The sequence below is a fragment of the Cinclus cinclus genome, chromosome 3 (assembly GCF_963662255.1).
Source record: "Cinclus cinclus chromosome 3, bCinCin1.1, whole genome shotgun sequence".
Taxonomy (NCBI): Eukaryota; Metazoa; Chordata; class Aves; order Passeriformes; family Cinclidae; genus Cinclus; species Cinclus cinclus.
The window spans coordinates 87,002,179-87,015,185 of NC_085048.1; the positions used below are offsets into that span (position 1 = coordinate 87,002,179).

At 35.5% G+C, this 13,007-nt stretch overlaps 1 protein-coding gene across 1 annotated transcript in view; it reads left to right on the forward strand.

Annotated features, from left to right (window-relative positions):
* Nucleotides 1-12,890, forward strand: part of LRPPRC (leucine rich pentatricopeptide repeat containing) — a 158,397-nt gene extending 145,507 nt beyond the window's left edge. Inside the window, exons 36-42 of the mRNA XM_062489024.1 lie at nucleotides 2,237-2,441; nucleotides 3,580-3,719; nucleotides 3,882-3,997; nucleotides 6,758-6,832; nucleotides 8,375-8,459; nucleotides 11,049-11,191; nucleotides 12,481-12,890. Of these exons, the coding sequence (XP_062345008.1) occupies nucleotides 2,237-2,441; nucleotides 3,580-3,719; nucleotides 3,882-3,997; nucleotides 6,758-6,832; nucleotides 8,375-8,459; nucleotides 11,049-11,191; nucleotides 12,481-12,537 (821 nt within the window). The 3' untranslated portion in view covers nucleotides 12,538-12,890. The remainder of the gene's footprint in view (nucleotides 1-2,236; nucleotides 2,442-3,579; nucleotides 3,720-3,881; nucleotides 3,998-6,757; nucleotides 6,833-8,374; nucleotides 8,460-11,048; nucleotides 11,192-12,480) is intronic.
* Nucleotides 12,891-13,007: the final 117 nt, after the last annotated feature.

Consider the following 13,007-nt stretch of genomic DNA (forward strand, 5'->3'; position numbering starts at 1 on the left):
CCATACCATGTAACCTCAGCTACATTAAAATACTCAAGATGACCATTTAGACGTATCTTCTCACTTGTACTCTTTGCTTTTCTGTGGTTGATAAACTTGTCTTCTTCCTCAGTCATTCTCCAGTTTCATGTCATTGGCAGGTGTCAACCACTGCAGTATTTGTGGTGAATGCCATTGCTTCTTTTGCTCTTGGCAGATTTTTTTTACCAGCTTTCAAGGCCTTCAGCTGACTTTCCTGTCTGATTTTATTCTTATAAATCTTCTCCAATATGCCATGAATTTTACCAGCTCTTCCTGAGTACTGCACACCAAAATTCTTCCCTTCCTCAGAACATCAGTGATGTTTCTATATCCTGCCAGTCTATTGCACTAGCTGTATGGGTTTATTTTAGCTAGCATACTAAATTCTCTGTCATGTCAACTCTCTTCCTTGCTGTACTCTAAAAATCTTACTTTTTGCACAATGCAAAGTTTCTCAAGTCTGTGGAATTACATTGTTTTGCAAAATTATGTTTTATTTTATCTTGTGCATTGAACAAGCTTTATCTGACAATTCTGTTGATAGTCACACTTAATCCTTGTTTCTGTTTTCATTTGAGAGATTACTACTTGCCTTTGTCTAAATGAAGCCTTGAAAATGCAAGCTACTAAGTATTTCAGTCATAGTGGTCATTTTCTAAGGCTGATATGTCACCCAAAACATTTTTGGGCATGGTGTTCTTGTAGTCTTTTGTTGGTGAGCTCCATTTGACCTACATCCTGTAGCTTTCACTTATGTAAAACTTGCTTGCTTTACCACTTACATACCTCATTTAGTTCATCAACATTCTTTGCTGTGTAATGTGGTACAGTTAAACGGTTTTATGGAGGCTCCTAAGTATAGTCCTAAGAGCTCTAATACTTCTAGCAAGAACATGGTAAAAACCAGCTTACTCTAAAGAGTCAGAATTTGAGTTTCATGGTAGGAAATTTTCAGAGTTGATAGGAGAGTTTTTTGAAAAATGCATGATTGATTTTCACAAGCATATAGGTAAGCTGCAGAATTATCCACAAAAATATTAGTACCTAACTTCTTGCAGTAGTGTTGCACATCTGTAGCTTTCAGATCTTTCTCTTTCCTTGAGAATGCTGGCTGTACTCTGCTAGAGAGAGGTCCACACCTAGTTAGGAGAGAATTTGCACTTGGCATGAGTTCTGAGATTGCTTTTTAAATGTTGTGAACCTTGCCCCTCCCCATATTGCTCCTTTTTTCCCTAAAAAGAAGAATGTGGGGCAGAAAAAAAATTTCCTGTGAGGGAAGGCTAAGCATACAGGATGTTTTTGCTTCCTATCATGTAAAGGGTAGTACTTGGTTTCTGCAGTACCTGCATATTGAATTGGAATGGCAGTGCTGTGGAGTTCATGTGGGTGTATACTATGCTAGAAGTGTTATCCCTTGGTATTATAATTATCATCTGTGATTAATCCTGCCTGTGCTGGTAAGGAATAAGAGATTTTTTACCTGAGGGGCATGTCTTTCTCTGTGTGTTTGCTCATGGATAACATAAATTGACAAGAATTCTGCTTGGAGAAATGAGGGTGACTTCATCAGCTGTGGGTTTGGGGAATTTGTGGCAGATGGACAGGAGATTGACCTTGTGTGTTTTTAACATATGTAATTGCTATAATCTTAGGAGGTTCCTGAGGTAAGGGTTGAGTTCTCAGTTTTTGATCTTGCAAGGAGACTTGTGTCCCATAGTTCTATTTAAAAATTAAGTTTTGGGAAACACAGCTTTCATGCACATTTAAAAGGAGAAATCTCAGTATTATACTTAAGCAGTTTTTATAATGAACTACATTTTCAAGCTATATTTATTCTTAAATATACAACATTTTTGGATTTTAGTGAAGAAAATTGATTGCAGTTTGGTGAAGAAAAGAGTCAGGACTTTAAAATAAGAGAGGATATTTATGGCACACCTGCTTTCCTTGAGCTGGTTACAAACAAATTGCTTCAGTGTTGAAAGTAGCTTAATACTTCTTAATATGATATATTACAGCCTTTCAACCTAAATTATTGTTGCAAGTTTTTATTCGTCTATATATATTCAAATTAGAATTCACTATAGTGATTGCAGGGCTTGAATTTTTTTACCTGTACATATTTTTAAAAGGGTAGGATTAATGATACCAGCAGCATGGTGCTTTCTGAACTGAAGTCTGATTTCTGGTTCCCTTATTTCTTCACCATTATTAGATGCCTTGGCTGTTTTAAAAGGAATGCTTGACAGTGGCATGTTGCCTTCTAGACCAGCAGTTACTGCTCTCATTCAGGCCCTGGCAATAAAAGGAGATGTAAAGAACCTGCAAGTACTCAAAAACATCCTGGGGGACATCACAAAATCACTTGGTTTATCTGACTCAATAATACCTAATGCAATTGCATTGGCTCATACTAAAAGGTAAGTATTTCTAGGGATGTGTACTTTAATTCTTTTCTGCAGAGTGCTGGGAAATCTCTTGCATTATCCATTTCATTCTGTTTCCATTTTTACCCTGTCCCAGATGTTAAAATTCTAGTTGAGTGTAGCGTGCAGTTCTGTTCTGGTATTGTCTTCCAAACAAATTTGGGATTGAAAATTTAATGAAGTACTGGGATAATAGCTGTGAAGCATTAAAGTCTTCTTAATGTTGTATGCAGGTAGAGCATCAACTTTTCCTATACCAAAACTACCTTGATGTATGGAAAGATTGAGCAGTGTAAATAATACACATCCTATATATTCTTAAATACCTTGCCATCTGTACCTTTATAACTTTGAAAAACAGATTCTTACAGATATTTATAATACAATGTTCATTTATTGGTAGACCCATGTTTCTGATTCAGTTTTCAAAGCATTTTTAATAGCTTTCACATGTGCCGCATTTCTGCTTCACCTAAAAGCATCCATTGTGCTCAGTTTTCTTTTTCAATTTAATTAGGTTTTAGAGTGGACTGGTAAGAGATGTTTTCATTTGAACTTTTTAGAATGCTGGAAGTAGAGTTTGCACTTGGGTGAATACTTCTTGCATGATTTTATTAGCATTTGCTATATTAAAGCCTTAAGATTAAAAGCATTTAGATGTAATGACCAAATGACATTTCATATTGTCTTTTGCATCCAAAAAAGCAGGCATAGGAAAAATCAAGTAAATAATTAATTGCATTGCATAAAGATACTTAAGTTGCATGCATCAATTATGCAGATACTCTCTGTTAATATTTAGATTTTGCCTTCTAGATTTGGAGGATGTATTTTCCTAATGCAGCAAGCTGGACTCTTCTTAATGAGGAAGAAAGTGTGTCCAAAATACCTAAACTCTGTACAGGTCAAAGGCCATTAAAAATTAATTATTAATTGATTTATTCATTTGGTCATAAATTATTTCACTTTTACAATATCTGAGTGAATAAATTTTTTTTGGTCCATGTTTTTTCATCAACTATTCCTGGTAAATACAAGCTTGATGTAGAAAACAGAAACTTCATTGTAATTGCTTCTTTAGCTTTAGAAATCTTGATTTCAGAAACTGAGCCAGTTCAATCTCTTTTCCTAGCAATGACCTTGATGCTGCTGTGAAGTACCTTGAGCCTCTGCTTATCTCTGGCACACAGAATCCTGATCAAGCTGTCAAAAGTATTTCCTATTTGTTAAGAATGGTGTCTGAGGAAGGATTAGAACCAGCTTTGGAAAAATGTAAGTTAATTACAATGATATTTAAATATTCTGACTCGACAGAGGTGTTACGAAAGAGCTATTACACATAAAACCTGCTCAGTCAGCATAAATCATGCCTGTGAAGTTTACAAAAACGATTTTTCAATCAAAGATTTTCCTTATGTACCCATCATTTTGCAGTTGGTGCGATGGCAGAAAGACTGGCCAGTCAGTTTGGAATTTACAGACCTGTCACAGATCTTTTCCTTCAGTATATCAGTGCAGACAGAGTGGATGATGCCAGATCGTTGATACAGGTAATGACATAACAAGAGGCACAGAAATGCTTAGAGCTCTTCAAAGGTTAACTGAGAAATTGTCAGAAAGAGGTGTTGTGCAGCATAGGCTGCTACTGGGAAGCATTTGAATTACAGTGTGAATAGCAGTGCACACTTTGGACTAAATAATGAGCTCGTGCTCAATACTGAGAGTAGTAGTGCATTGCTAGAGTCGGGTAATTTTTGTCTTCCAATAACATGAAGGAAATAAAGGAAGTATTTCCATATTGCAAATACTTTTCTCCAGGTTTTCTGTTAGATGTCAGTTGTTTTGCAAGCTATTTCCTTGCAACTTCCCACCTAATTTCTTAAGTGCTATCAACATGGTATCTTACAGCTGTAGAATTTGCAACACAGAAGCAGGCAGTGATTACTTGTCATGGACTTTCCTTCACTTGGTTGCTATAATATTGTATATATTGCATTCAAGGTTTATTGAGAGCTGAATTTTTCTCTTTGAGTGTCACAGATGCATTAAAACCCAAATGTTGGTCTCTGGGTCACAGTCTCAGCCGAGTTAGGAATTGAGACAGCTGCATTTGTGCCATTTGTGCAGAGCTAAAGACAAGCCAAGCAAGAGGTGGGATGAGCTGTGGGTGCTGGAAACAGGCTCTGTCAGTAGGTTCATCCAAGCAGGTGACAGTCCAGTAGTCAGACTGATGTGTGCATAGGCTCCTGCCTCAAATCAAGGCCTCTTATCTCCTGATAGTGCATGCTACTCACCAGATCCTAAGTATTTTAAACCGTCAAAGCTCTGCTTCATCAATGGAATATTTTATGATGTTCCAAGGCAATACCAGCAAAGCTTTTGTGTTACTTCTGCTACAGTGTGAGGGTGTATTACTTGTAATTCCCTTACTTCTCTAGTGTTTTGCCTAACTGGTCTTCTGAATATTAAATGAAAAGGAGACTACATTTTTGCCATAAAACCCTCTGGCTATATAGCTTGAAACATCAAAATGCAGAAAGATTCTCAAGTTACTTCACTCTTCCTGGTTTGTTGATTGCTCTTTGATTGACATGGAATGAGTAAATGAAAATTGGGTACGATTTTTTGCTTTTGTGAAGATAAGGGTTTTTTCATTTTTAAGTAAAATCATACTAATCCCAAAGTTTTCCAGAACATGTAATAATACCCATGCATATATTCCTGAAACTTGTTATAACAGCATCCAACTGTTAGAATTAAATTCATGGCTCTATAGCATACTTGAAATAACATTGTATACCTTGTATCTTAATGAACAGTTTAAAAATACCTTGTTATAAGTGGATATTTACAGGTAAGGTTGGGTTGGAACTTGTGTCTAGGAGAAAAATAGGGGGTTTTATGGCTCAGGAAAAACTTTGAGCTGTGTTCAACACTTGTGACTGCTATGTGGATGAAGGATTTCCACTAATAAGAATTCACTAACTGGAGGAGAGGAATAATCACTCTCCATTGTTATATTTTGGAAAGTAAGCAGCAATCTAAAGTAACTATTTTGCTTTTTATCAAAAATATTTGTATATACATGGATGTATCCTTGCTTTCAGAAAGCATCTAGGAGTCTATTTAAAAGTTTATGAAACAGCAGCAGTGTCTGCTACTGTCTGGAGGGAGAAAGCTTTTGGTGATGAGAGTCAGAAGGGATTATTTCAGCATGAAAGGGAGCTGTGGGTAACATTTCTCAAACTAGACTCTTTCCTCAGAGCAGTTACTGGCAGTAGGCGAGAATGGTTGGAAATGGTAATAAAATATTGCAAGTTTCTCTCATCAGTGTTTTGCCCCTGTTTAGCACCATAAAGCCACTTCATGTCTGTTTGCCTGAAGGGATGAACCTTCACATCTTTTCACCTGGACCTTAAAGAGCTTGTAAACCACTTTACTTACACAGAATACTCATCATGGCATAACCCAAAATTTCTTGTTTGCATATACTAGGTGAATATAGCAAATTCATGGTATGTGTTTTCATATGCACAATATTCTTTTTCCTGTGCCTTTTGCTACTAGCGTGCATCTGATTAAAATAAAAAAAAACCTCACAATGTGCATTATTAAGAGTTTTAAGACTGACATCTTTGAGGAATATACACTAAATATTGTCTCATGTATTTTATTTTGTCCTTGTTCCTAAAGTAAGATAGATTGTTGATTTTTATCTGGTCTGTATCAAACTTTTCTAAGTTCAACTTCTCTCTCTCAAACCCTGTCTATTGCAGTTAAAGCCTTTTATAAAATAGAGAGATTGAAATCAGTCCTTTGTATGCATAAGTGTAGGTAATTATACTTTAAAGAGAACTTGCTTTGTACATTTTAATTTTTATAAAGAAATGAGCAGTTATCTCCCTGACACCTTATTAAATGTATAATTAACCTTATGATCCCTAGCTCACTTGTGAATGCTTGGCAGTATAATTGGAGAGGAACAGTGTTTCTCTTTTTCATTCTTTTGCAGTCCTAAACCTCGGTTTTTGTGGTATATTGAAGTATTAGTTTAATTCTTTCCCCTATTGTTTTAAACAAACTTTATACTTACAGTTTTAAAAATGTTTAGCTAAGAAGTGCATGAAATGGACTTGATCTGTGGTTGGATTTTGGTTTTCTTGTCAAATTAGTATTCAATTATTTACCTTGTAAATAGATCATATTGATACATTGTGTTAAGCATCTGTAATTGGAAATTTTCACCTTGGTAATTTTGTTTATCAGTAACCTTCTCATGTCTGCTACATTAATCATTTCTTTGTCTTCAGAAGTGGGATGCAATAGTTCAGGAAAAAAGAACTTTAGGGCGTTTTATGGCTAGATCAGCATCTAAACCTGGACAGGTACAGTATATTTTCTTGTATACAATTTTATATGTCACAAAATACTGTTTAATCCACCTTTGTTAAATCTTGTTAAACCCACTTGACTGCTTTACTGGTTTTCTTGGGGAGAAGGGAGGTTAATTTGCAGAGTTGGTTATATTTAAAGAAGAGTTTACATTATGGAGCATGATGGAAAAGAGGGTATACTTAATATTTTTCTATTGTTTCAGTTATTTCCTGCCTTTTCCATGTTACACTGTATATCCTACAAACATTGTGCTTAGAATGTTTTGCTGCATTATCCAGTTTAGTATCACAACCTGAGAGTCCTTATTTTATTGGCTACATTGTATGAATACAAATTCAAGTTAAAACCTCAGCCTCTCTCTGATGATAAAATGCCTCTGTGTTTACATTAAAAGACACATTTCATATTGCTTGTTATGAAGTTATGTATCTAGTTGGAGCAACTGTTTAGATTCCTGGCTTTGTGTGCATTCCCTGTAATTTGAAATGCTGTCATTTATGTGCTTGCTTTACTCCTATCCTTCCCTCTTCCAATGGTCCTCTTAAAGTCAACAAAAAACCCCAAAGCAATAAAATACAAATCCAAAGGCCATGAAAAAAACTCCAATGCAAACAAAAAAGCCTTAGCACACACTAAAAAAATCAAACACCCCCCCCACCCCTCAAACCCAACATCAAACCATGACGACCAAAAAAACCCTGAAATACGCACTCAAGCAAAATGATATGGATTTCTCTTTCATAGAGGAGCAGCATCAGGAGATATCTTGCACACAAGCTAGAATAAATATTTTTTTTTCAAATGAGCCAAATGCACATTTATGTTATGTGGAAATTGCCATTAGATACTAATAGATTTAAAGTTCTTCTGTTGAAGTGATGTTGATAAATATGATATGATATACACTCTTGGTTGGTGTCTATAAGAAGGAACTAGAAACACTGAAGTTTCCCAGCTCATCAAGCTGAAATTTTACTAACATATCAAAGTTGGTAGTGTGTGATAAAGATGTTCTTAATTTCAATAAACTGCTTTTAATTTAAAGCATGAGAACTTTTGAAACTGCAATCAGAGGCTGAGGGAAGGAGGTTTCTCATTTAAGCGCATTAGTTAGTGATCTGACTCCTTTTAAGCACTGATCATAGCTACCATTGACCTCTAGGTCAATGAAGAATGCTGAGTGTTTTGCAGTTTTCCTAAATTGGTTGAAATCTGGCCATATTCTCATTTATACAATAATTGCCTACCAAAAAAAAAAAAAAAGACACTAATGTTTAGGATTCTTGAGTATGGTTTTTACACCCTTTTTGCATTAATTGCATTTTGTGCTTCATTTCTTTTACTATTTCATATCTGCAAAATTTTGGGAAGGAAATTATTATACATACATTGAGTCACACAGTCCATTCTTTGTTACTAGTACAGTTAATTTCATTTAAAAAATGTGCAATCACTGTTCTGAATTTGGTGACTTTATTTTGTTCTTTAAGATTTCAAGTTCCTATTTTTTTTGTCTGTATTAAATCTCACAGGCAAAGAGGATTGAGACTCTTCTAGAACTGATTCCTGAGCATCTCGATCCAGCAGCAGCGTACCGGTACCTTTTGAGATGTTATGGTAAGCAATTCTTCTTGGAACAGTGTTTTAGTAAGAGCTCTGGAGACATTCAGAAAGGTTATGCAAGCCCTTATTTGCTCTGCAGTTAGTCATAAAGAGGTGCAGGGCTTATCTAAGGTTTTTCTTGTTTCAGTCTGTTGGGTCTGTATGCTGTCCTAGCTGTTAGGATGGAAGAGCAACCAGCTGACACAAGCTGTGAATCCTTTACTTAGAATTTAAAGTAGGGACTTCATGGAATAAGAAAGAATCCATCCTAACCCATGGGGGGAAATGCTGTAGAAATGAATGGCTTTTACAATTAATTTAGATTTTTTATTTTCCCCCCCAGATCAAGTAGTAATATTTGTTCCTTTTGTGTGTGTGTTTCGAAATCATAAGTGATTTGTTCTATCAGTAATGCGAAACTGTCTTATTATTATTAGTGTAAATTATTTATGCATCTTATAATGCAGCCAAAGTTAATATTCCAGATGCCTTCATTTGAATTTACATAAATAGTTGAAGTACTTATCAGTTCTCTTTATAGCTGAAGTCATAGGTGAGCACCTCTAAAAAAAAGTTTTTTGTTTAAGTATGTTTATTTGCAAGACTCACTCTTGAAAAATCAGGCATGAAGCTCCTATGGCAACACTCAGTTGGAAGCTTGCATCTCTGTGCTGTGGAGTCCTTTGCCTTATGTACTCTGACACTGTTGCCCAGTTTTATTACAGGGAGTAAATCCTTTTCACATGTTACAAGCGAAAAAGTACAAGGACGGAAGCCCTTGTGCACCAGTCTATCGCAGAGGAGATAAATAGGAATGATTAGGTAAAACACTTCAAACACAAATCCAAGATATGGTGTTAAAGGAATACAAACTTATTTATTTGAATCAAGTTGTAGAAGTCCTATGATATGTTATCTAACTTAGAAAATCTGCTTGCTTAGTAACATTGCAAAGAGCAATCACTACCAAAATTGTTTAGCCTTGTAACAGATAGGTTCAGGCTCCCAGCAACCTAAGTTTTTAAAATGTTTTTATAAAGCAAGAAACTGCCCTTTTATCACCAGTACTTGCTGCTTTGTGCTGTCATTAGTCCTCTGCTGCTTTTACCTCAGTAAAAATTCTGTAAGTGAACTAAGTTTTTCACTATCCTCCCTAACTACATGATGGTACAGCAGTTTCATAAAGAGATTGCAGAGAACCAGTCACTTGCTCTACTGTACCTGAAACAGTGGTTAGTGTACTGAACATGTGAAGATACACTCTGTATGAACAGATGCTTGCTGCACTCTCTTCAGGCAGAGATGTGCCTGGCTCCTAGCAGGTTCTAGAGACATGTTCCCAGGTTATTCTGTGCAAGCATCTTACATCTTACTGTATGAGACATTGATCATTTGCCTGTTGAAGGGATCATCAGCAAAATACTTAGCACAACAGAAAATGAGAAGCTTAGATTGTACTCTAGCCATGAGGGGTAGAAATAAGGTCTTCTAAATCAAAGTTGGTTTGTTTTTTGTGGGTTTTTTTGGTGGTTTGTTGTTGTTGTTGTTTGGGGTTTTTTTTAATTTTAAAGTTAGTAAGCTTTCAAACATGATTTCTTGTTTTGAGCCAAATCCAACTTTGTATTAGCATAATTTTTGAGAGAACAAATTATTCTCCTTTCAGGCCATTGTTATTTTTAATTAGAAAAGGCTATGAAACGTTACAGTGTTGTTATAACTACTGTTAATTGCTGTTTAACAGAAAAATGGGCACATAAAATTATAATTGTTTATGTTTAGCAGAGATATAGTAGAATATATATATATCACAGCTGAAAGAAGTTTGATCATCTGTCAGTCATCCATGATGGAACAAATAAATGGACCATTATTCCTGTACTTGTCCTGAGATGACATGCACTGCCAGGGCTAGCTTTCCTTCAGTCTGATGGGATGCAGAATCCTTTGCTGTATACCTTTTAGAAAAAAAGTAAAGTCACGACTGTGTGGTCCATTAAATGCAACCTAAGTATTAGTTCTTTTTGTTGGTGTTTCCCATACAATAAATCTATTTAAAGTTGCAGAAAGTTAACGATTTCTATGCTTTCATTAAGCTGTCATATCATGCAGGTTTTGCAGTAGCCTCCCACATTCAAAAAGGAGCTCAGCCACTTGCCAGATGTGAGTGGGAAGGAAGCTTTTTCTCATGAGAAAGGGACACAGGCTATCCATTTCTGCACAAAGCTTTTTTTTTTCTTTGTAAATCATTGTTTTTATAGCTCCTATGGTTGCAACGATGATGTTTCTGAATGTGAGCAAGTAAAACCTGAGACAGCTCCCATACTGCAGGTGTTTGTGTTCTCCTTCCCAGGCAACAGTATGAATTTAACTGGACATGATAGCTTCCTTGATGTTTGCAAGGTGCTAGGAACTGTTGTACTGCTTCTAGGACCCAGGAGGCAGCAGTGAAACTGTCAGGGGTCACTTCAGTTTCATCCCAATGCTTCTCAAGCAAATGGCTGAGCAGCAGTCGGTGGTTAAGCATCAGTGAAAACAGGTGGAAAGAGAAACTAGTAACCACTGAGATTTTTTGGGTTCTGTTTTCTGTTGTATTTTTTTTCTCAGAGTTGGATCGGGATGTTGCTTCTGTAAAGGCCACATATGAGAAAACAAAAGCGAAGAATATAGAGCTGCACGAGATCTCTTTGAAATCTTTAGCAACCTTTCTGAAGAAAGTAGGAGAGCCTGTCCCTTTCACTGAACCCCCTGTGAGTATTTCCTAATTAAGAACTAGATCTGCAAAGTTGTGTGTGTTCAGTATTAATAAAACAAATTGCATGAATAATTACCTAGGGACTAGGTCTCTGCAGAGACTCCTCAAAGGAGGTAATGTATGAAGTCCTGGGTGTTGTGGGAGCTGTGGTAATCTTGCATTGGATTTGATTGGAGGAAATAAAACCTCATGGGGCTTACAATGTTTAAACTACCTCCTTCTTGTCAGGCACTCATCTACAGGTGTACCTTTATCAAATCTCCTTGGGGCATTTATCTAAGCAATTGGACTTGAAAAGGCTTGTAGAATGTGTTCTTCAGTAACAATTAATGGCTTCTAGTTTTCATTAATTAGTCTTCTGTGCCTAGTATAAGTTGCTGTGCTAGTAGGATGGAATTTTAGAGCTGTAAGGATTGCTTTTCTATTGCAGCTTTGCTTCTAGCCCTGCCAAGATACCTATGCAACTGTGCAGATACATGATACTTGGGGGTGACAAGCAGTGTGCATGATATTAAATACACAAAGTATTGCATAATTCCTTTGATTAATAATCTGTTAGTACCATTTTTGCTAAGCAAATTTTGAAGACATTATATTTTTCATTCTCTAAGCAAACTTTTTATTGCTATTTTCTCACTGCTTTTTAAATTCTAAAAAAATGTTCTGTAATTCTGTGAAGACTGGCTATATACCATTTCTCTATATTGCTTCATGATAAATATGCTTTTCTTTTCTAATTTTTAAAGAATTGGAGAAAGTTTTGGCGCAAAATATTTGGTTTACCCTTTAAATGGCCATGGTGGGTTTTTTCTGAAGCTTTACATAGTTTATAATATGAATTTTTATTTGGACAGCAAGTTTAAAACCTGGAATGTCTATTTCTTATATGTAGCTAGTGAAAGTGTGTTTTTTCTAGGTCACTGGGATGTTTCATTTTCTGATTTCCCTGTTCAATTTTTCTCTAATGCAACTTGGTCTTTAAAAGCGTTTCAATTTTTTTGACACAATTGCAGATTGAAGTTAAAAAGTATTTTCATTTTAAAAATGAAATTGATTATATTATTGCATTTAGTAATAGAAGCTTCATTATGCATTTTTGGCAAGGTTTTCCTTTTCCTTTTATTCATTCTCTCTAGTATTTCTCCTAATTATACAGACTTCAATACAGATCTAGTTTTGCATGACAGAGAATAATAGATTTTGTCAGGACGTAAGGCTTTTTTCAGAATTAGTAACTTTTCAGTTGAAACAAGGTTGAACTTGTTTATTCCACTCTGTTTATAGGAGACATTCAAGTTCTATGTGGAAAAATGGAGGAATAGAAGATTGGAAGCATCATGAACAGTTTTATGATTTAGTTGTTTATGAAATTGCTTAAGTACTACATTCAATAAAAACTTTAAAAAGCGTGTTATGTGTAATTTTTAATTTAAATCTGTGATTAACATTACTTTCCATAACTGCAGTTGATAGAAACATTTATTAATAGAAATACTGTTAAAATTGCTAATGAAATATCAAGGTGCAGCCCTTTGAGTTACTTCCATTTTGTTGTATGATCTGCTGTCAACTCAACTGTTTTTTTACCCTTGTTGATTTGCCAGATATGTGTATATCAAGAAAATTGCTAGAGGGGTACAGAACTGTAACTGAAGGAGACTTCTTATCCTTGTTCTTTACCTGGTTACTGTACTTTGGGGTGAAAATATAAAGGTGAAGAACATTGTCTTCAGGATTCAATTGTATCTACACAGAAAATAAACATTTTTAAGTTTTCTCTTAGTTGTGCTTTCTTGTGTTAAGCATCTTGG